This window comes from Lynx rufus, unplaced genomic scaffold, assembly GCF_022079265.1.
Source record: "Lynx rufus isolate CCGP_SWC_20201006 ecotype Redwood Valley unplaced genomic scaffold, mLynRuf1.p SCAF_21, whole genome shotgun sequence".
NCBI lineage: Eukaryota > Metazoa > Chordata > Mammalia > Carnivora > Felidae > Lynx > Lynx rufus.
The window spans coordinates 11,000,994-11,023,038 of record NW_025814836.1 but is presented as its reverse complement, the minus strand read 5'-3'; the positions used below and the strand labels follow the sequence as shown (position 1 = coordinate 11,023,038).

The 22,045-nt window shown below is 45.7% G+C and overlaps 1 protein-coding gene across 1 annotated transcript in view; it reads right to left on the bottom strand.

The window, feature by feature from the left end:
- TTC23 (tetratricopeptide repeat domain 23) overlaps positions 1-22,045 on the bottom strand; it is an 82,070-nt gene continuing 60,025 nt past the window's right edge. Inside the window, exons 7-10 of the mRNA XM_047086525.1 lie at positions 21,621-21,748; positions 17,001-17,150; positions 955-1,037; positions 1-100 (exon numbers count right to left, since the gene is read on the bottom strand). Coding sequence (XP_046942481.1) covers positions 1-100; positions 955-1,037; positions 17,001-17,150; positions 21,621-21,748 — 461 coding nt within the window. The remainder of the gene's footprint in view (positions 101-954; positions 1,038-17,000; positions 17,151-21,620; positions 21,749-22,045) is intronic.

The window sequence follows — 22,045 nt, the reverse complement described above, 5'->3', positions numbered from 1 at the left end:
TCAGTCCGCTGCGCTGGGCTGCACCTTCCCCGGCACGCCGGTGCAGAAGGCCGGTTTGGCTTTCGGGGCCTGCCGGGTCTTCGCGGCCACCTCGGGGGCCCTGCAAACAAGCAGAAAGTGGGGTGAGCGTGCTGCCCCGGGACCACTGTTGCTCTGAAGAGAAGCCCAGGGGCTGCTGAGCTAACAGCTGGCGAAGGAGTCTGGGGAGGGAAGGCCGAGGAGAAGAGAATCCTGGCACAGCAACCTAAATCCCAAGGTTTTTTTCTCCCGTGTTCTAATTCCTTGTGACCATTTTCTCCCTGAGCTGAGAGGGTCAACCCTTAGCTGGCTCAGCGAGCAGAGCACAAGCACAAAGGTTGGGCTGGAGGCCCTGGCGGGCTCAGGGTTCAACGTTGCCTCCGGCTCGGGCCGGCGGCTCTGAGAGAGCGCCCCCTGCCGGCTGTCTCCTCGCCTTCGGTGCTTCCATGATCCTTCCTTGGCGGTCAGCCCACAGGCTCTGGGCCACACTGGCTCTGTGAGGGGCGGCTTCTCCACAGCAGGGAGTGGAAAGACCTGGGGCCAGCCTTCAAGGTGAAGTCAGAGGGCTCTCAGGCCGCCGTCCTGACAGGCACGCTGAAAGCAAAGGGAAGCCAAAGGCATGCCTCCAGCAGGCCACGCCAGGGCACTGTGCCCTCGCCTGCCAGCAGGGGAGGTGACCCGCAGGCCCTGGTCTGCAGGAGGGAGAGTCCCAGTGTGTTTCTGCCATTATTCAAGAGCCAATCTTTTCTTAGTATCTGGGCAAGGGGGATATTTGACAGCTGGGCTTTCAAAGGAGTCACTGGTGTTGCATAGTTTATGAGTTATGGGAAGTCAGTTAGTAAAACTTTCCATGGAAAGTTCCACAGAACCTTACAGAACCAGCTTCCTCTGAGATCTGAATGGCAAAGGAAACAGTGCAAGGGGAAGCCAACTCACTTGGACAGGACGTCCACTGTCTGCTGGGTGGCCAGAGTCCTCTTGTCCTGTGCTCCATATAAGAGGGTCTGAATCTGAAGACACTGCAGAACACCAAGTAGTAATCATGAGGTTATAAAAATGTCACTGAGAGCATTTCTCAGGAAAATGAAGTCTCCCTTGAATGAAATAAAGCATACTTCATCCACAGGCCCATGCTTGACAGAACTGGTGCATTCTCAGTGTTTCTCAGGGACAGACTGGCCTTCAATTTGGATGCTCTGAGGGATCCAGGAAACAAATGCAAAGTTTTAACACTATTTTACACAACTCCCTAGGATGAGCTATATGCAAACTATAAGCATAGGGGCGCCTGGGTGGCTCAGTCGGCGGAGCATCCAACTCTTGATCCCAGCTCAGGTCGTGATCTCCCGGTTCATGAGCTCGAGCCCCGCATCTTTCTCTCTCAAAATAAATAAACATTAAGGGGCAGGCACCTAGGTGGCTCAGTCTATCAAGCGTCCTACTTCGGCTCAGGTCATGATCTCATGGCTCTAGAGTTCGAGCCATGTGTCAGGCTCTGTGCTGACAGCTCAGAGCCTGGAGCTTGTTTTGGATTCTGTCTCTGTCTCTCTCTGCCCCTACCTCCCCCCCACCCTGCTCACACTCTCTCTCTCTCTCTTAAATATCAGTAAACATTTAAAAAATTAAAAAAAAAATCCCTGACTCTCCCCTTTTGGGTAGGCAGGTTTAAAAATTTCTTAAGAAGTAGTATTTTTAGAAAATAAAGGCAAGAACATTGGTATTGACCAGGGATGGTCTCTAGTTTCGGTTTTTTTTTTTTTAATTTTTTTTTCCACGTTTTTATTTATTTTTGGGACAGAGAGAGACAGAGCATGAACGGGGGAGGGTCAGAGAGAGAGGGAGACACAGAATCGGAAACAGGCTCCAGGCTCTGAGCCATCAGCCCAGAGCCCGACGCAGGGCTCGAACTCACAGACCGCGAGATCGTGACCTGGCTGAAGTCGGACGCTTAACCGACTGCGCCACCCAGGCGCCCCTCTAGTTTCGGTTTTTAAATGAGCCTTGCTCAGGAAGGTTTTTAAATTTTTTTGTTTGCTTTTTGTTTTATTTTGTTTTTTGGTAAAAACATGCTCTATCTTATATGGGCTTTCTATATTCATTACTACACAGTAACTTCTTAGGAATTAATTTACTTAGGACTTCAATATTGAGCTTATGTATTATCCAGGGCTAGCTTTGGCTTGATTTCTCCCTTCTGCTTACTGAGCGACCATTTGGTTACTTGTACCAGACCAGGGTAAACTCAAGGAAAGAATAAAGATGCAAGTTGTGCCCCCAAATGGCCAAAATGATTCTTAAAATAGAATGAGGTGGAGGCACTTGCTTTACTGTATATCAGTACCTTTTTTAAAACTGTAGTAATTAGGACAGTGGGGTTTTCATCCAGGAATAAAGAAAGAGGTCAGTAGAACATGGCAGAGAGTCCACTACTTGATAGATGACAGAAGTGGCCCTGAAGGGTCTAGGGGAAAGAGCTGAACTAGTCGGTAAATGGAACTGGGGTCACGGGCTTTCCAAATGGGAGAAAATGGGTCCCTATCCCATACCAAACACAAAAATCAATCCTAGACTGACGGAGGAACTAAATGTGAAACGAAAACTTGGAACTTTTAGATGAAAATAGCAGAGGTTTACCTTTATCAGTTTGCAATAGGGAAGTATTTCTTAGACAAGATCCAGGCAAATCAAAAGTAAAAGACTGATATGATTTAACTGTATTAAAATTCAAAACATCTATGCACCAAAATTCACCTTAAATAAAGTACAAGGAGGGAAAGTATAAAGTACAATGAGGGAAAATATTTGCACAATACCGAGAGGGGATTAGAACTAAGGACGCATAAAGAACAAACTACCAATAGAAAATAATCAAAAGATATTATTCAAAGAAGTTGAAAACTAAGGGGCTGATAAACACACCTAAGTTCACTAGTAATCAGAAATGCAAACTAAAACTTCAAGGGCGTTGTTCCTTTGGTCTTAAATTGCAAAAATTATAGTCTGATAATGATAATACCAAGCTTTGTCACAGGTGTTAAGCAACAAGTACTCTTTTATATATTGATAGCGGATGTTGAAATTGGTACCACTTTTAGAACAATTTGGCAATATTTAGTAATGGATAGGTACATGTACGATACACAAATTTTTGATGTGCATATAGCCACATAGATGAATCTCATGATTATAGAGAGGAAAAAACAAATTGCAGTTGAATGCATTATATATATTATTATATATTACATATTATTAAAATACATATTACATATAATTTATAGAAGCATGTATAACAAGATTGCAAAATAATTTTAGTAAATTAATTTAGTAAATAGTAAAATAGTAAAGACATAGTAAAATAATTACGACAACGTGGGAATGATACCAAATTCAGGATAGCAGTTATCCAGAGGTGGGGTGGGGAAGGCTAGTAGTGGGGACTTCAACTGTATAGACCCATACATGTTTTATTGCTTATATTGAACAGTGAACTCAAAGGTGTTGGTTACATTCTTCATGCTTTTCTGCATATCGGAAATACTTTGCATTTTTATAATATTGAATTGGTTGTTCTACACGGTAACAGCTTGAGTCAAAAAAAGTCTGAGGCTTTGGGGACTTTGTACTGAAGACTGTTTATTCATTCTGATCTGCCAACCATTTTTAGGTCTTCAGGAAAATTAAAATGCAAGCAGCCAACATGCTTTGTCTTTAAAAGATGTGGAAAATATCAAAACCGACTGAATGTTTGGTTCAATCTGAGGAATTGAAAATGTGGTTCTGGAATCTGAGAATGTGGTTGTCTTCTGGAGGAAAGAGGTATTATTAGATGAAGATAGGACGGGGTTTTGGGGTTTTTTTGTTGTTTTTTGTTTTTGTTTTGAAACAACAGACCTTCACTCTTTGTTGAATTATGTAACACCAAGGAAGTAGCAAACTTGTTCTGTCATTCCATTTAGCATATAATCCAAATGCTCCAAAATCCCACCCCTTCCACCCAAATAAGCCACAGGCTTTCAGAATCCGCACTGGGGGCCCTGGCCTGGCCTGTTGCTCTTTCCATGGGTTTGGGCCAGCTCTACTTTAATCCACGGATAAACTGCTGTGAACTTGGGAAACTTAAGGAACTCTGAGAAAGTTCTGTGTTGCTTTTGGGGACAGGTTTCCAACACCCAGGACACTTGATGTAAACTCTTCCCGCCCTCCTCTCCCACGTGGCTCCCAGCTGCTGGAAGCCTGGGGGCGGCTCCAGGCAGGGTCCAGCAAGGGAGGTGCTCAGGCAGGGACAGAAAACAGGAAGCAAGCAGGCTTTCCCCTCATTCATGCTTGGCAGTTAGAGGCCGCTATCCAGGGCTAACGTTCTTGCCAGGACAGACTTCATTTTCCCCTACATGGCCAGAAATACCTTAACTCCGTGTGAAAGATCAGGTCTCATTTTAAACTCATCTGCCTTCTCTGTTTACATATCTACGAGTACCTCCCTTGCAGCTCATTTTGAGATGAGCTGATGTCTCGGTGTTAGTTCATTCACTGAGACATTAGCATTTTACTGACATTATAATCATTATTTGAGATGGTCTGAGGTCTCGGTTTACCCTGCCTTAACAGAGGGCCTCCGAAATCCAGAACTCAGGAGGGATATCCATCCTACCCTTTGGGTTACTGAAGCTTCTCTCTGGCCCCTCATTCTCTAGGGAAAAACATACTATTAGCTAACTTTTTCAGATTTCTAGGTACAAGGACAGGGCAATTGACGGTGCTTATACCAATGCTCACTGGTTCTACTAACCACTTCCATTCCAGACCTTGTGTGCTGGTCATTGTCCCTGGGGAAAATGTGTGTAGGGAGACTGGAGGTAGGAGAGAAGGTCATAATCAATAATCAAGCCCAGAGAGAGGTCAGCCCATCCCCGTCCCTACTCCCTAGACCCTGGCAGTCAAGATTCTTCTCTTCCTGGCATTAATAGATTTTGTTTTTTTTTTAAGGCTACTTATCCTCCTTAAGGAGATTTGCCCCCAGTTCTAGCTGAAGCGAGAAGAGATGTAAAGGGATGCCAACTAGGAGAGGGAAATGGGTCCTCAGCCCCTACCTAATCTCCTTTAGATGACAGTGCCCAGGGACACCATACCAGGCACCACATCAGGAAAGAATGGTTCACCTACTAGCTGGAACAGTTTTCAAGAGCTACCTTTTTAAAATAGTGAGGGGCGCCCGGGTGCCTCAGTCAGTTAAGCTTTCGACTTCAGCTCAGGTCATGATCTCGCAGTTTGTGGGTTCGAGCCTGGCGTCAGCTCTGTGCTGACAGTTCAGAGCCAGGAGCCTGATTCAGAAAATTTTAAATAGTGAAATAACCCCCTTACTGACCTTACTAGGAAATGTTTTACATAGCTGTGTATTTACCTAAGAAACATAAATTGAATTTTTCAGTGCTCTGCTGCTCTTAGCTAAATTTGCTTAAGCATTTTTGTGTGAAACAGGTTATTTCGATTCTTTTGTTAAAAATATGGACACTGTCAGAGACAAAGTCAATAAATGTTATTTGAACCTACTGGGAGCCCGGCATTTTAAACAACTCTCTGAACTAAGTGAAGAATCCCAAATCCCGGTGGTGGAATATTCTATAGCATAAATAAAAGGTATTTTGTGCTCTCTAAATTCTTCTTCCAAGGCCAGTGCACTCCTATTTGAAATCAGCCTGTACAGGGTGCTTCTCATTTTTCTCTAAGTGGGCAAAAACCCTGGAATTTCCAGGACCCAGATGAATTTTGGGGAACTGTTATATTGCTGTTACGCTCTTTGATTTTATCTGCAGGCGTTGGGAGAAGTCATTTGTGTTTCTATTATTACTTAAATACCAAACAAGAAGCTTTCTACCCCCTGCAGAAAGACAAGAGGTAGCACCCGCTTCCACACTGGCCTGCAAGCTGTCCCCAGGGGGGCCACATTGGTGTTGCTCGCCTTCGTGCCCCAGGTTCCGGAACATTCCCTGGCACGTGAGTAGGGGCGATATTTGCTAGATGAATGAACGATCAAACAAGAGGACAGACAGTTCAACTGAGGAAGTTCTTATACGGAGCCTGAAGACACGGTTGGACCACAGGGCTCCAGGGATCTGTCAGCAACTGACACCTCTGGTAAGGACGCTTCGTGGCGGGTGCCGTGTCACGAAGCCTCGCCCTCAAAATCCAGGCAGGTTCGGTAGCCGCAGGAGTGCTGCTCGCTGTGCACTGCTTCTCTTAGCAGTCATTCCTAAAGCCAGGGCAAGTTACGACACGACTGTAAGCACCTGATGTGAAACTGAAAACTTATTTTTGACATGACTGAGTTTTGCAAGCTAGGTTTCTGAGGGGCCTGGGAGGCAAGGCAGCTGGGACAGGAGCCACCAGTTGGTGTCTTCCTAGCTCTGGCCTACCCATGTGCCCAAGAACTCACACCCTTCCCAGTGTGGCTGCAGGGGTGGCCCGGGGACAGCTGCGGGGTAGAGGTTCACTGACTCCGTGTACTCTGGCTTTAGAAAACCACGATAGGGGTACCTGGGTGGCTTGGTCAGCTAAGTTTCTGACTCTGGATTTTAGCTCAGGTCATGATCTCACAGTTTGTAAGTTTGAGCCTCGTGTCAGGCTCTGTGCTATTAGCTTGGGATTCTCTCTCTCTCCCCACCCCTCTCAAAAAATAAATAAAACATTAAAGAAAGAAAGAAAGAAAGAAAGAAAGAAAGAAAGAAAGAAAGAAAGAAAGAAAACCATGACAGCTATATCCCCAAAAAGAAGCATATTTTCCGGTTTGGGCAGGAATCTCTGAAAACCTGCAGTCATTACTCAAGGCCATTTATTTGCATGGCCGGTACCTCTGAAGAACTGGATTGGGGTGCCTTAGCCCTCCCTTCACCCATCAACCCCCAGCCCCCCAGCCTTCAGTCCTGGAATTGGACCATAATTCCTATCAGGGAATTTCAGACAATGGATGTGCTGACGGGATAAATCCTACTTATTCACAGAGGCCATGTGGCAAAGGCCTGTCTCTAAAGAGCCACCTCAGTGGCAAGGCCACAGGGCTCGATGATGGAAAACTGACAAAGACAGACTTTCATGCCTGGTAAGGGTCATGCCAAGCTCGTCGTGCTAGTCCAAGTATTTTGTCTTTATGGGGAATGAAAAACAAAGCCACAGAAAGGTAAGATTTTTAACAACGACTCTAATTCTCACAACCTAAAACTACTACTCTTCTTTTGCACATTATCTGATGCGACAGCATGTCCGTGGCGGAGAAGCTACCCTGATGCTCATGAACTGTGGCTCTGTTTACACGTCAATTCTCAAGGCTGGCGCCAAGAAAAAAAAGATGTCAGGAAAGATGCCTTCAACGTTTAGAAAAAACACAAATGCGCCTTCACGGACGCATCTTTACAAGGCAGGCAGAAGTGATTTACTTAAATGATGACCTTGGCGGAACTGAAAGGACAAATCGAAACACATTTCATCAGGGAGCATTTTCCTACGGAAACAGGGGCACGTGTGGGTGGGCGTTCCCCAAGCCACTCGGGCACCAGCCTTGTCCTCACTAGGCCCGAGTCCTTCATATCTACTCATTCCCGCAGCAGCTGTTTGCAGAGCACTGGCGATATGCCGACCTGTGTCCACCTCAGGGACAGAGCAGAGTGGCCAGGCCTGGGTCTTGCCCTCAGGGGCCTCCAGTGTAGTGGGGGAGCCAGACATTGAGAGATTTTTGTAAATGAACGTGTGATAACAACTGATGATAAGAGCTGTGGAAGAGAAAAGAAGATGGGGCGACGGAGGAAGAAAAGTGGGGGGTGGTCAGTGGTGGGAGAGGGCACTTGGTCAGTGAAGGCCCCTGTGAGGTGACATGTGAGTTGAGAACAGCAGGATGGGGAGTCGGCCATGTGGGCACAGGCCCGGGGAAGGGGGTGCTGGTGCTGGGGTCCCAGGCAGGAGGACTGGGAGGTGTTTGAGGGAGCACACTATGATCCCCCTTCTCTCTCACTCTTGCTCTCTCTTCCTCCCTCTCACGTGCACGCTCGCACACTTGCACCCCTGCAACTCCCTTACCTGGAAGACCACTAATACTGAATCCCCAGGATTGCTGCATGGGTGGGAGGGACGCCTCCCACGACAAAGGGACCGATAAGGTGGGACCAGGGGTCCCAGGATGAGGGACGTGTGAGATGAGGAAGAAAGAGGGCCCGGGGACTCTGGAGAGAGACCCTGTTTGCAAAGTTCTCCCCAAGTGTCTGCGGAGGGCCAGCCTTGAAAGTGTGGGTGTCATCCTCGTCTCCCTCACTCCTCACCTCTGAGTTGCCGCGTGCCGTGGGCTCTACATCCTTATCGGCATCCCTCGACTCCCCCACGACCTTGCTCCAGCCCCTGGCCACTGTCTTGGAGCAAGCTACCACCATCTTTCTCCAGGACAACTGCAACACAAATATTTAGAGAACAAACACATCAGCAGGACGTGCTGGTGTGGGGAATCCTGCTGTGCACCCACGTATGGGTCACGGCTTCCTTCTCTAAAGCGGACAGCCAGCTCTTTGTACAAAAGCTGGACTCGCCTATTTCAGAGTTGGACAGAGCAAGAGATCCAGACCCTTTGAAAAGCTAAGCCTTTTGAGCTGCCTTTTCATGGCCCTTTCCGTGGCTGTGCAACACAGCCACCTCGTCGGGTACTTCCTGAGCCAGTGCAGTCTCGCCAACCATTCCTGACCATCGCTCTTTCCACCTGTTCATGGTCACGCTGCATTTATGTGGTAGGTTTGGGCTTCCCCTCCTTTGCCAGCCCTCCACCCATAAACTCATGGTTGTCCTGCCTCTAGTGAGGCTCTGGCAAAACGCCAGTGTCAGGCCAGGACAGTCTGCTCAGACCACGGTTCTGCGCCCTCCAGACTCCGATGCCAATTTAGGAGCGTCTAAGGCACTGAGGACTCAACAAGCAGCAGCGAGAGCTCCGATGGTTGAGGAACTTTCCAATGTAGCCTTGTGTCGGGGGCAGTCTGGGCACGCTGCCCATCTGTGTTTTCTAAGGGACAGCAAAGGCAGAGGGGTGCTTTGTGTGGGCTGCTGTGGTTGGGGGGCCTGACCCCGAGGATAGGGACTCTTCTGGGCAGCCTATGGCCAGCAGAGCTGGAATTCTCATTCCCACCTAGCCTAGAGCAGGCACAAAGGAGGCTCCACATTTTCTCCATGGAAGGTCAAAAAAGGATGACCTTGATCCCTCTAACCATCAGCTCCTATTGTGATACTCTTATCAACCGATTTACAAACAGCTTTAAGTGAGGAGTGCTTGCAACGCCTTTAAGCCTGCTTCTCAACTCAAGAACAGGATTTTTTTTTTTAATAAGAAATTAATGTCGTCATGACCTTACTCTCTTTCTAAAAGGATCTGAGGTGGGCTGTGGCAGCCCAACAATGGGTTAGTCAGTGATGATTAGGAAAATCAGGATCAAGGACAAATGGGACTACACATGAAAACAGTGTGAGCTAACATGGGGCTCTGTGGGGACTCCAAGCTCGATCTGGATCTCCTGGTATCCAGGGCAACGAGGAAAACACCACACAGGCTAAAGGGAAAGTAAAACGAAGTGGTCCGCTGATAGAATGGCAGTGCGTGAATTATGTATAAAATACAGCTGTCAACCAGGAGGCTCTGTGTGCTTGGCCGGTCACAGGAATGGCTGTTCTAGGGTCTCGACCCATGGCCACATGAGATCCTTCCAGGGGTGGCTTTCTCATCTACAATCTATGAGTAAAAACCATTTTCCTTTACCCTTCTTCAACTGATTCATTACAGTGGGCTTTGGATTTCTTGGAGAAAGGTCACATAAAATTATGTTATTCTTTTATGGAGATGTTTAATGTCTGCCATTATAAAGCACTCAAGTAGTGGACTGAACCCTTAATACGAAGGCTGGATGAAGGAGGGGCCCAAACCCGGCTTCACCCTGTCACTGGGCCCAGGATTAATCCAGAGAGGCTACTGACCTGGGAAACAGTCTATTCCCCGCCCCCTCCCCCCCCCCCCCCAAATGTATGTATGTTCAGAGGCGGGGGAGGGAGAGAGAGAGAATCCCAGGCAGGCTCTGCATTGTCAGCGCAGAGCCCCATGCGGGGCTTGAACCCATGAACCGTGAGATCATGACATGAGCTGAAGACAGACGCTTAACTGACTGAGCCACCCAGGCGCCCCAGGAAACAGTCTTTAGGAATTCTTTTTTGCCACCTTTCACCTGGATGGAAATGCTGACAGTGATGTCCATCCTAGAATCAAACCAGGTCTCTATGTCGCAAAAACATAGCGGAGGTTGTGCTGTGGAAATTTCCATCTGGAGCCAACAGATTTCTCCAATTTACTCCTGCAGGCAGACGCCTTTGAAAGATAGATCAATAATATGGTTTTCCTTGCAGTAATTTAATCCGGCTGTCTGCTTTGTCTCTCGTGACTTCCTGTTTTTCATGCCCACGGGACCATGGCCGGGCCATGCAGCACAGGAGGGCACATCTGGAAAAGCTGGTGTTCCTTGGATTCCTGTTCCAGGGTTGAAAACTTGGGGGACACAGCTGTTGTGATAAATATGCGAGAAACGCTCGGCTGGTAGCTTTAGGGAGCTACCTAAGGGCTGACTAAGAAAGTGTGGCTCAACAGCCGACGCGCAAGTCCTGTGTGTGTCCTATGCCCACAGTGTGGCCAGTCCTGTCCTCAGATGGGCACATGTGGAGGAGGGACAACGAGGACCGCACGTACTGCAGCACGCACACCCAATAGACATGCAGGTTTCAACCCTGTCTCCCTGCGTTCTGGCAAATGGCCAGAGAGCTTCAAAATGCCAAAGCCATTGTGTTCAGGACTGATGGTTAATGAGGCCAAACTAAAGTGAAAACATTTCACTAACTTCCACTGCAGGCTTGGGGAGTGATGAAACCTGACAGTTTGTTGAAGCTGAGCTGCTTTTAAGCCCTGTGGGTGGGCACGAGGCCCAGAGCAGTGATCTCGACCTTCCCCCAGAAGCTAGAATGCAGATCCCTGGGCCCCTAGACCCCTGCCCCAGACTCAGATTCAGAAGGTCACCCCGATGCAGGGCTTTAAGCTCCCATGCTTGGTGAACCACTGGCAATAAGGAAGGCATGTGGGCTTTACTATAGAGTAGCCTGCCCAGAGGCAATTTATTTACTTCCAGGAGCCTCCGTCCTCTTGGCCTGTAAAACAGGGCTACTGAAGTCTGGGCTGTGAGGATCAGGAATGACGTCTGAGCGCTGGGCAGCAGGAAGCCTGGCCCCCAGCCTGCGGTCAGCGGTGGTACCTGCCCAGCCCCGCCGGGGACAGCGGGGCTTCATACAGGTTCGTGTGGCCCCTGCTCAAGTTTCTTGAGCATCTGCTACCATTTGCCAGTTTCCCCCATTCCTGGGGTCCCTCCCCAGCCTGGAGTTGAGTGGCTAGGCTTTCCCTATTTCATGGACACTCCTCAGAGGAGAAACAAGGAAGGGGAATCACAGTGGAGATTCCCAGGGGCAGGCAGTGCCTCAGCCAGGAAAGCCCTGCCCTCTCCTCCTTCTGGTACTCTTCAGGACCCGGAACTCCGCCAGACCCTGCTGCTCGCAAAGCAGCCTACCTTTCCTCCCCTCACTCCATCCCCGGAATAACATGGGACAAAAGAAGCCTCGGCGTTGCTGTCACCTCCACTTTACAGATGAGAAAACTTCGGCCTCTTGCCTCGATTCTTGGTCCATTCCATTCTCAACACTATCCTCACATGATTTTTTTCTTTTCGTTTCTTTTTATTTAAAAAAATTTTTTTTAATTTAAAAAATTTTTGAGACAGAGAGAGAGCATGAATGGGGGAGGGTCAGAGAGAGAGGGAGACATAGAATCCAAAGCAGGCTCCTCGAACTCACGGACGGTGAGATCATGACCTGAGCCGAAGTCGGAAGCTAAACCGACTGAGCCACCCAGGTGCCCCCCTCTTTTTATTTTTTTTAAATTGCTTTTAAAGATTTTATTCTTTAAGCAATCTCCACACCCAGTGTGGGGCTTGAACTTACAACCCTGAGATCAAGAGTTGCATACTCCACCAAATGAGCCAGCCAGGTGCCCCTGATTTTTTTTTGTTGTTGTTTATATATTTTTGAGAGAGACACAGAGCACAAGCAGGGGAGGGGCAGTGAGAGAGGGCGACACAGAATCTGAAGTAGGCTCCTGGCTCTGAGCTGTCAGCACAGAGCCCAACACCGGGCTCGAACCCACGAACCATGAGACTGTGACCTGAGTCGAAGTCAGACACTTAACCACTGAGCCACCCAGGCGCCCCAAAATCCTAAGTACAAATAGAGACCTATGGTGCCCTGCTTAAAATTCCCTTAATGGCTCCCAGCTGCTTAGAGCAAGGTTCAGAAAACTTTCTGCAAAGGGCCAGATGGTAAATATTATAGGCCTTGCAGGCCAAGAGACAAAAATTGAGGCTACCGTGTAGGCACTTAGGTAACAGGAGGGAGTGCAATCTTCCTCAAATTTGTTTTATCAGTGAAATTATGAGGAGGTTTCTTTGTAATCTAGTTTTGCTAATGAGAAGAACAGATTTCCTTTTTGGTGCCGATAAAATTTCACTTAGTTGGGGTTCAGGTAGTGTTCTCCTACCATCTGATCAATTTATGATCACCTGTAAAATGATTACAGGTTTAACGACTAACTGCAAAAACCATTTTTAACTTGGTCTATGTCCTTAACTATAATGAAATAAAACACAGGCAGTGAACTGGTCATTGTTTGGGACCCCTTCTTTTTAAAAAAATATTTATTTACTTTTGAGAGAGAGAGAGAGAGGGAGAGGGAGACAGAGAGAGAGAGAGGAGGGCTGAGAGACGGGGACACAGAATCTGAAGCATGTTCTGAGCTGTCAACACAGAGCCCAATGTGGGGCTCGAATTCACAAACTGTGAGATCATGACCCAAGCCGAAGTCGGACGCTTAACAGACTGAGCTGCCCCTAGACCCCTGCTTAAAAGATCAAGTCTCAGCTCCTTAACGTACAAACACGGCTGCAGGGACCTGCCCTCACGTCTATCCCAGAAACTCTCCCAACACAGTTGGCCCCAACTTTTTGCTTCTTAAACAGGCTTCGCTCTCTTATCCCTGAGCTTTTTCTTCCAGCCCATTTCCAACCTGGGACTTCCTGTCTCCGCTTGGCTATACTCTCTTTCAGGACTACTTACCTGGACACCTTCCCTAAGCCCTTCCCTCCCATAGATCCCAGTGTGGACTTGGAGAACTTAGCACATAATATCACAGTTGGGCCTTTACAATCCGTAACTCCCTCACTGGCCTGGGATGCTTTCGAGGGAGGAAGCTACTGCCTACCTACTGTACTCACTGCACATGCTTCAAAAATAGGGACTGCATCCCAGGTCTTCTGTTTCCTGCACCATCTCCAGTGGGGACCACCCAGCTGCCTTGAGAGCACCATATTCTTACACCCTAGCACGCTCCTGGCCTCAACTGACTGATCCAGGGTGAACACTGGATTCAAGTCAGGCCTATAGCCCTTTCTTGAGATCTTTCGAGCTGTGACTGAGAAATGGCACAGTGTAGGGAGTAAAACCCTGGAGGGCCGGCAGCCATGATCTCCATCTTGAGGGGAGACACTACCATGACAGAGGTGGAGGAAGAGGATGTGCAGAGAGAAGCAGACAGGAGTCCTGGGCAGAGAGAACCTTGGAACATTCTCCTGAGCCTCAGCTGCATCCTGCTGTGCTAATCATCTGCCTAGTGGCCCTTCCTTGGAAACCACAAGACACCTGAGCTGGTTTGACCATTTTCTGTCGGTGGCGATCCAAAGATTCCTTGATCTTGGCAATCCAAAGATTCCTGATCTTGGCATTCTCCCTACTAGCCACTGATTCCCAAACGTTTTTAAGCATAGGAAGCTCTAGTTCAAACAGAATCTTACTGAGAAGCCCGGCATGTGAAATGGCTGTAATGTAGGATAGACCACACGGTCCAGTCTAATAAAGCCCCACTCTGACAACTCCTGACTTTGAAATCAATGCTGAGATACTCCTTTAGCCTCAGTTTCCTGCTTTTTAAACAAAACAAAACAAACAAAACAAACAAAAAACGAACAAAAAACAAAAAACAGAGCAGAGGTATCCAACTCTTCAGGCTGCTATAGGGCTTAAGTAAGTTAATATATGTAAATCGTTTAACACAGTGTCAGGGATAGAACAATCAGTCAATAAGCATTAAATTAGAAGTAGGGGATGGAGAAACCCAGGGCAACTGCCACTCTTAGCACCCTTATAACTCTTCCCTCAATAATGTCTTTGGCATATGTATAATGTTTAAATTATCTGAAATGATTAATACATCTTCCTGGTTAGACTGGAAAGTCTCACAAGACAAGAAGCATATCTGTCTTGGTCACTGTTTTACCCCAGGTCTGCCTAGCACAGCTACTGGCCTCTAGAAGGTGACCAGTAACTAGTGTTGACTAAATGATAATAGATATATGTATCATCTTGTTAAAAAATATACACCATACATGTTGCCTTCTGCAACGGATTCAGAAAAGTCATAAGAAGAGATAAAGGCTCAATGTACAGGGTAGCCTACTCAAAACTAAAGTTAATTCTTTTGGTTTGGTCAGTTACATTACTTGGAGGTTCCCAGGTTTCACCATTTTAAAACTAATTAATGTAATGAAAACACAACATGACAAGACTTCAGAGGTACACTTAAAGTAATAAGGAAAATTCATAGCATAAAATACTATATAAAAAAATGGAAACAAATAAATTCAATTCCCTATTCAAAAAGACAGGAAAAACTCCAACCAAGTAAAACAAAATAAGTTACAAGAAAATAAATAATAAGGATAAAATCAGAAATCAGTGAAACAGAATAGGAAGGCCACTGACCTATGGAGTTTGAAAAACTATCAAAATAGACAAACCACTAACTAACTCAGCCAACAAACAAGGGAGGAGATCCAAATATAAAACTAAGAAATGACAATAAGAAGATAACTACTAAAAAAGTAGAAATTTAAAAAATTCATGAGATTACTTTGCAAATCTCTATGCAAATCTATCTGAAAATGACAGTGAAATAGATAAATATGGTTTACCAAAATGACTTCATTGGAGCCAGAAAGCTTCAACAGAGCAAACTTTACAGAGAAATAGAGAAGACTGTCAAAGAATTCCCTGCTACCCCAAAAAAGCACCAGGCCTAAAGAATTTCACAAGAAGTACAAACCTTCAAAGTCTTGTTTTAGTGCTGCATAAATTCCTGTAGGTTTAGAAAATAAAAGTAAACTTCCAAATTATTTTTATGAAGCAAATATGACATTGTTACATTGTTACTTAAACAAGTATCACTTACCAATAAGGGCAAAACATCCTAAAATAAATGTTAGCAAACAGAATCAACATTGCACTGAGAAAATAGTTTAATATGACTAAGGGGATTTATTCCAGGAATGCAAGGTTGGTTTGATATGATAATAAAATATACCATATTAAGTAATCTAACAAGAATCATATGATTATTTAATTCCACTGATGCTTTGACAAAATGCAGCACTTTTTTCTAATAAAAAAATACTCATGAAAATAGAAATTGATGGATACACTTCTTTACCATGGTAAAATATATAAACCTTAGTCCAAAGCCAGCATGTACCATATCAAGAATCACTAGAGGCATTTGCACTAACATCAGGAACAAGACAAGGATGCCTATATCTCTACTCTTACTTATTATTGTATTGTAGGTACAAGCCAATGCAATCAGATAAGAGAAATCAATAAGAAACATAAGAATTGGAAAACAGAAAGTAAAACTATTTGCAGATGATGTAATGGTACACCTGAAAAACCTGAAAGAACCAATGTTCAAATTAACTCAAGCAAGAAAAGAATTAAGCTAGCAGAATATAAAATAACATAGAGAAACCAATAGTTTGCATGCACATACACAAACAGTTAAAAAATATAATACTGGATAAAACTCCATTTATAATAGCATTAAGGGAGAGAAAATGCTTAGCAATCGACTTAATAAGAAATGTGCAAAACTTGTATAAGGAACACTTTAAAATGTGCCTGAATGATACATAAGTGGATGTGAACAAATATAAAGACATCCCTTGTTCTTGGGTAGAATGACTCTACATCATGAAGATGTCAGTCCTCCTGAAGTTCATTTATAAATAACATGCTCCTCAAAAAAAATACCATCAAACTTCTTATGGAGCTAGACAAGTTGATACTAAAGTTCAGGTGGAAAAATAAATATGGAAAAATGTCTACAAAACACAATAGTCTAGGGAGATAAAAAACCATGAGGGGAGTCTAGTCCTACCTGCTATTAAATCATGCTATGAAATCTCCATAATAAAGACAATTAGGCACTGGAATTTAGTAACCAAAAACACAAACAGAAGAGAATAGGAATCTAGAAATAGACTTAAATATATACACAAGTGTAGTACATGATGAAGGCGTCACCTCAAATCACTGGAGCATAGATGGGCTCTTTAATAAAATGGCACTGGACAACTGGGAAGCCGTTTGAAAAAAGATAACATTGGCTCCTTACCTCACACCTTCCACACAAACAAACCCCAAATTTAAAAAGAAACAGACATACAAGTACTAGAAGAACACATACAAGAATTCAAGAATTCCTCTATGAACTGAGTGTACCGAAAGAGTACAAGAAAATTGATAAATCACACTATGTAAAAAATTTAAAACATTTGCATGGTAAAAAAATAATTGATAATTCATTTAAAAACATATGTGTATAAAAGGATTACTATATAGCTTACCCAAAAAGTGTTGGCTTGGATCAACTGCGAAAGTGATGTCACCTTACCTAAATAAGCCACTGATAAAGTTTCATTTACAAACAGCATGGTGGAGGGAGAGAAAGTGACCCGTGGGGAGAGTTTTCTCTGCATTAGTACTGGCTCCAGCTTTACCTTCTTTAGTTTCTTGTGGGCCCCACTCTGGTTCCCCTGTGCCAGGTCGGCCCCACCTAAGAGCCGGTATGTCTCTGCCACCTCCGGGCTGAGGTCACCAAACACTGCCACTTTGGCTTCCAGGGACTCTCTCAGGATGGAGATTGCTCTCTGTGAAGGGAACAAAAGTTAAAGTCTGGTTAAAAGCTCAAAGGCTGATAAAATCCATGCCTCTTAAGAAAATGGTGTGACTGATGTGTATTTCCACTTTTCAGGGGAATGGGTTTGGGTGGTGTCTCCTGAGCTAAGCCTACTCTCCCCTTTAAACAGGGGACAGGAAGTAGCATACATGTGAGCGGAGAGGTGCTCACCATGGAGACACAATGCATAAAGGACACCTGGAGAGCAAAGCCACTTCAGACAGTGCAGGAATTCATTTCAGTCAAGCAGTAAGAGCAAAAGCTAACATGTTTTGTGTCCTTTATGTGCCAAGACCTGTACTAAACAGTTTGCATGTGTGAGCTCATGTAATTCTGTCTCCTATAGGTAAGTACAGTTTTAATCCTCACTGAACAGAGGAGGAAACTGAGGTACAGAGCAGTCAAGAAACTTGCTCAGGTCTGACTCTTGATGTCGGCTCAGGTTGTAATCTTGTGGTTGGGGAGTCAGGTCCCAATTGGCATTCTCTAGCCACCATCCCCCTCTCTCTCCCTCTTTCTCTCTCTCTGCTCCTCCCCTGCTCAGGCTCTCTAAAGCAACAAACATTTAAAAAAAAAAAAAAAAAAAGGAAAAGAAAAAGAAACTAGCTCAGGATCAGACAGACAGCTCCCCAGTGGCAGACCTAGGATCTGAATCCGGCCAGTAATTTGAATCCTTTTCAGTTGCAGGCTCTTCTGCCTATGTGCCCAGGGACGTTCTTACATTAAGTGAAAATTAGAGTTTCCTGGCAATGTATGTACTTACAAAACATCCAGAACATATTCCAGGGTTTTCTATTTCTCATAAGAAATAGCTTAGGAAACCAAAAGCAAACATTCCAACATGGTGAAAAATTAAATATATTTGACATTTTGTTTGGTTTCTTGGGTTTATTTATACCAACGTGGAATAAAAAACATGGCTTGGTCAGAAACCAGTATCTTCTGACATTAATCTCTTGAGTCAGACACTAAGACATACAGAGGGAAAGCCCTGTCTCCACCGCCCACATTTCTCCTGAAATTCTTCCGTGGTCTTGTACACGAAAGCAGGATTATGGTTGCAGGATACAAATGCTGAATTTGAGACTCAAATAAGGCCAGAACCGATTAAAGGGTGTCCCCACCAACTGGCCCTGGAGGTGTCCTGATAGCACTCCACAGATGGAAGGAGCTGGCAAAGCTTTACTCGTTTTATTGGCAGTAATATGGGTTAGGTGCTAGGGTTGGGGTGTGGAACCAACCACAGAGAAGGCAGTGATGAGGCAGAAACAATTTCTTAGGTGGAAAGATGAAATCACCAGAGAAACTGGAAACTGTGAAGTGTGTGGCCTACCCTGGTACGTGGGTACCTTGCTTGATGCTAAAGTGCATCACGTCCTTTTGTATCACATCCCCTCCCAACCCCTGTGAGCAAGGATTTAGCGTGGGGCAGGTGTTGGGCTCGGCAACTTATTCTTGTCAATTGGTTGTCAGGTTTGGAGGAGCCCATGATGGAAAGAAGAGCCGGACTCTTTTTCATAAATGAAGCTTTCAATGCCATTTATAGCCTGACTGGGGAAACTAGAGAGAGATCTGCATGAACTTGAACGGCAGGTCACGATGGTGATGGACGAGATGCGACATGGGTTTGGAGGAAACAGAGACTGTGTCAGTCTGTGAGAGGTAGAAAAACTTAAGGGAGAGGAGTGAAGAAAAAATAGGACCTGGGTGGGAGGAGGAGAGGGCGTGGGAAACTGGGAGCCCAGGTGTGAGGAGGGCAAAGGGCAGAGCCAGGCAGTGGGCTAATCTGACTGCAGCACAGAGAGTGGGAAGGGGAGAGTGGGGAGACAGGCCGGGCTGAGGGTTGGTGGGGGGCCTTTGCGCCAGGTTTGGGAGTCTGGATTTTCTTATGGGGAGTAAGAACCTGGAGAAGGTTCTTTTTTTTAAATTTTTTTTTTTTCAACGTTTATTTATTTTTGGGACAGAGAGAGACACAGCATGAACGGGGGAGGGGCAGAGAGAGAGGGAGACACAGAATCGGAAACAGGCTCCAGGCTCTGAGCCATCAGCCCAGAGCCTGACGCGGGGCTCGAACTCACGGACCGTGAGATCGTGACCTGGCTGAAGTCGGACGCTTAACCGACTGCGCCACCCAGGCACCCCAAACCTGGAGAAGGTTCTTGAGCAGAAAAGTAGCACAACTAGAAGATAAACCCACACAGAGTATTTTAATCTGTGGCAGAGTGACCTTCACCTACATTTTACCTTAAAAGACATTTTCCTTCCCAAAGACCACCTTCCTGTTGGTGCAGGGTTCTAGTCCAATGTATCAGCTGTGAACACATCTGGGGTGGTCTGAGCACAGCCCCATGCTCATGTCTGGGACTGTCCTCGGGCTGAGCCTTGTCAGCCAGCTCCAGCTAGAGCCCACAGGGAGAGGGCTGTGACTCATGCAAGGTTGCCACGCTTGGGCGGACGGGTTGCATCACGCACAAGGGCAGGAGAACGAGGGCAGCTGAAATCTAGCCTGTGTTCTGCTCTCCAAGCAATGTGTGCTGGCACGGGCTGCATCCCCCCGAGGAAGAGGCAGCTTTTTCTATTCTTACAAGGGCACCGGAGGGCTGGCTGGTAGAATGAAAAGAGCCAGTTTGCCAAAATCTCCGAGGGCGGCTGAGGGGAGCGAGGTGCATCTTTGGATCAATACCACCGATTTGGGTGACTGGGGCAAGGGCAGTGAGGTGTGGCATCAGTGACAGACACCAGGGCGGGAAGCCAGACAGGAATAGGGGAGATGATGGGTGCCCTGTGGTGGCTAGAGCAGTCAGGCGGCCCATAGCCAAGCCTCCACCACCATGAGCAAGAGGGTCTCTGGCTACATGGAAATCAGTCCAGGCAGGGGAGAGACAGTACACATCCACACATATATTTACTATTCTTATGATCTTGTTCTATTACTCCTGTGCTGTGTTCATCATATTATTCTATCAGACAGGATTCTATGATGAACAATAACGGGAAGAATCTAATGAGGACTGGGGAAAGGAATCAGGCAAACTGATGAGTCCTGAAAGATAGACCCTGCGTTATTTAGGAGATCAATGAGGAAGAGACCCCCAAGAGTAGGAACTAAAAGCTGGCACTTTCTGGAAGTGAGGATTAGAAAAGGCCAATGTGGCCAGAACACAGATTGGGGGAGGGGGCAAAAATAAGACTGGAAATGTCAGCAGAATCCAGATCCTTGAAGGTATTGTGAGACACACAGGATTCTGATTTATTTTAAGGGCACTGAGAAGCCGTTGGAGTATTTTACAAATGGGGGTTTCACTGGTCAGATCTGCTTTTTGAAAAGATCACCATAGCTTCCTTATTCAGAATGGATGAGAAAAAGTCAAGAGTGGAGAAAGCAGCTGGGGGACCAGAGTCTGTCAGAGTGGTCCAGACAGGAGGTGATGATTGGCAGAGGTGGACATAGCAACCAATACATTTTAGAGGTAACAATGACTGATGACCTGGAAGGGGTAAGTCATGATGGGGGTAGACTACATCCTGCCTCTAGACTTCTGACCTGAGCACCCTCCCTAGAACTTCTACAGATATTCTAGAATCTGAGGCCTGTGGAAGGCCCTTTTCTAGTTGGGGGATCCAGAAAAATATGGAAACTCCACATGTTATGGTTACTGTAGTCCTACTTTGGTCTGAGGAACATGGGAGCATCTAGATTAAAAACCTGTGTTCCTTAAGCTCCCATCAATTGAGAGGGGAGTTTAGGACAGAGCTGTGGGGGGAAGTGTACAGAACAGCATAGAAAATAAAAGCTTTTCATCCCAAGGATTTGCCTTGATAGGTTGAAGTTGAAAAAAATATATCTATACATAAATACATCTATATACATAAAGGCAACAGCAAGTAGCTTTCTGGTAGCTGTTAGGCTTTGCATGGAATAAGTTCCCAAGGGTTTAATTACCAGTGAATATAAACTCTGGGGCTTGTTCTATTTTTACAAGCCATAAAAAAGCATGCCTGTATGGTTCAATGGACCGTGGGCTGTAACTTCTGTGCTGTGTAGCTCTCGTTAGATATGTAAATTCCATCCATAACCCAAAATTAGGAGAGAGGAATTAGGCACACTCACCGGCACCCTCTATCCCAGCCAGAACTGCAGGCTGTGATAAGCAGGGTCTGCCCACTGGGTTTTAGGTTTCTCGTCCTTTAGGATCCTTTGTGGGGAGTTGGGGGAACACGGCATCTACGTTCCCACAAATAGTTTTCATTTTCCAAGAATGAGTATCTGGGAGCTGCCCAAGAGTGGCCACCTGGCATTATTTATCCCTGTCCCTATGGGAGCCGGGTACATACCTTGCCCATAGTAGATGCTTGATGGATGCTTGTAGAGTGAAGGAGTAGCCCTCTGGATGTCAACTCATGCAAATAACTAGTCAAACTTGGGTCCAAATGCATTTACCTCTTTTTGTCCGGTGACTTGTAGAAAATGGCAATAATCATCTTGAATTGAAAGAAATTTGGCTTTTCCCATCCCTTCAGCATCCTTAAGATTAGCCATGCTCTCTTGAAAATACTGCTTGGCCACATCTGAAGAAAAGCATCGTAACAACATTTGAAGATTGCTTGCAGATTTGAAATGGAAACAGAATAAGTACCCTTTTAGTGGTGGTGAGCTATTTGAAAAAAATAAGTATTTAGACAAGAGGACCTAGTTAATTGGACTGTTTTTCAGAAAAGATTTAGGTCTCAGCAGGATACAGCAATTTACTTTCCTTGGTTTTCATACATTTTAGCTCTCCCAGCCATACAGTACAGATGGGGAAAATATTCCCCAGACTTGAACACACTGGTGAGTTTTCAGGTTAACCGTTAATTCTTCCTCTA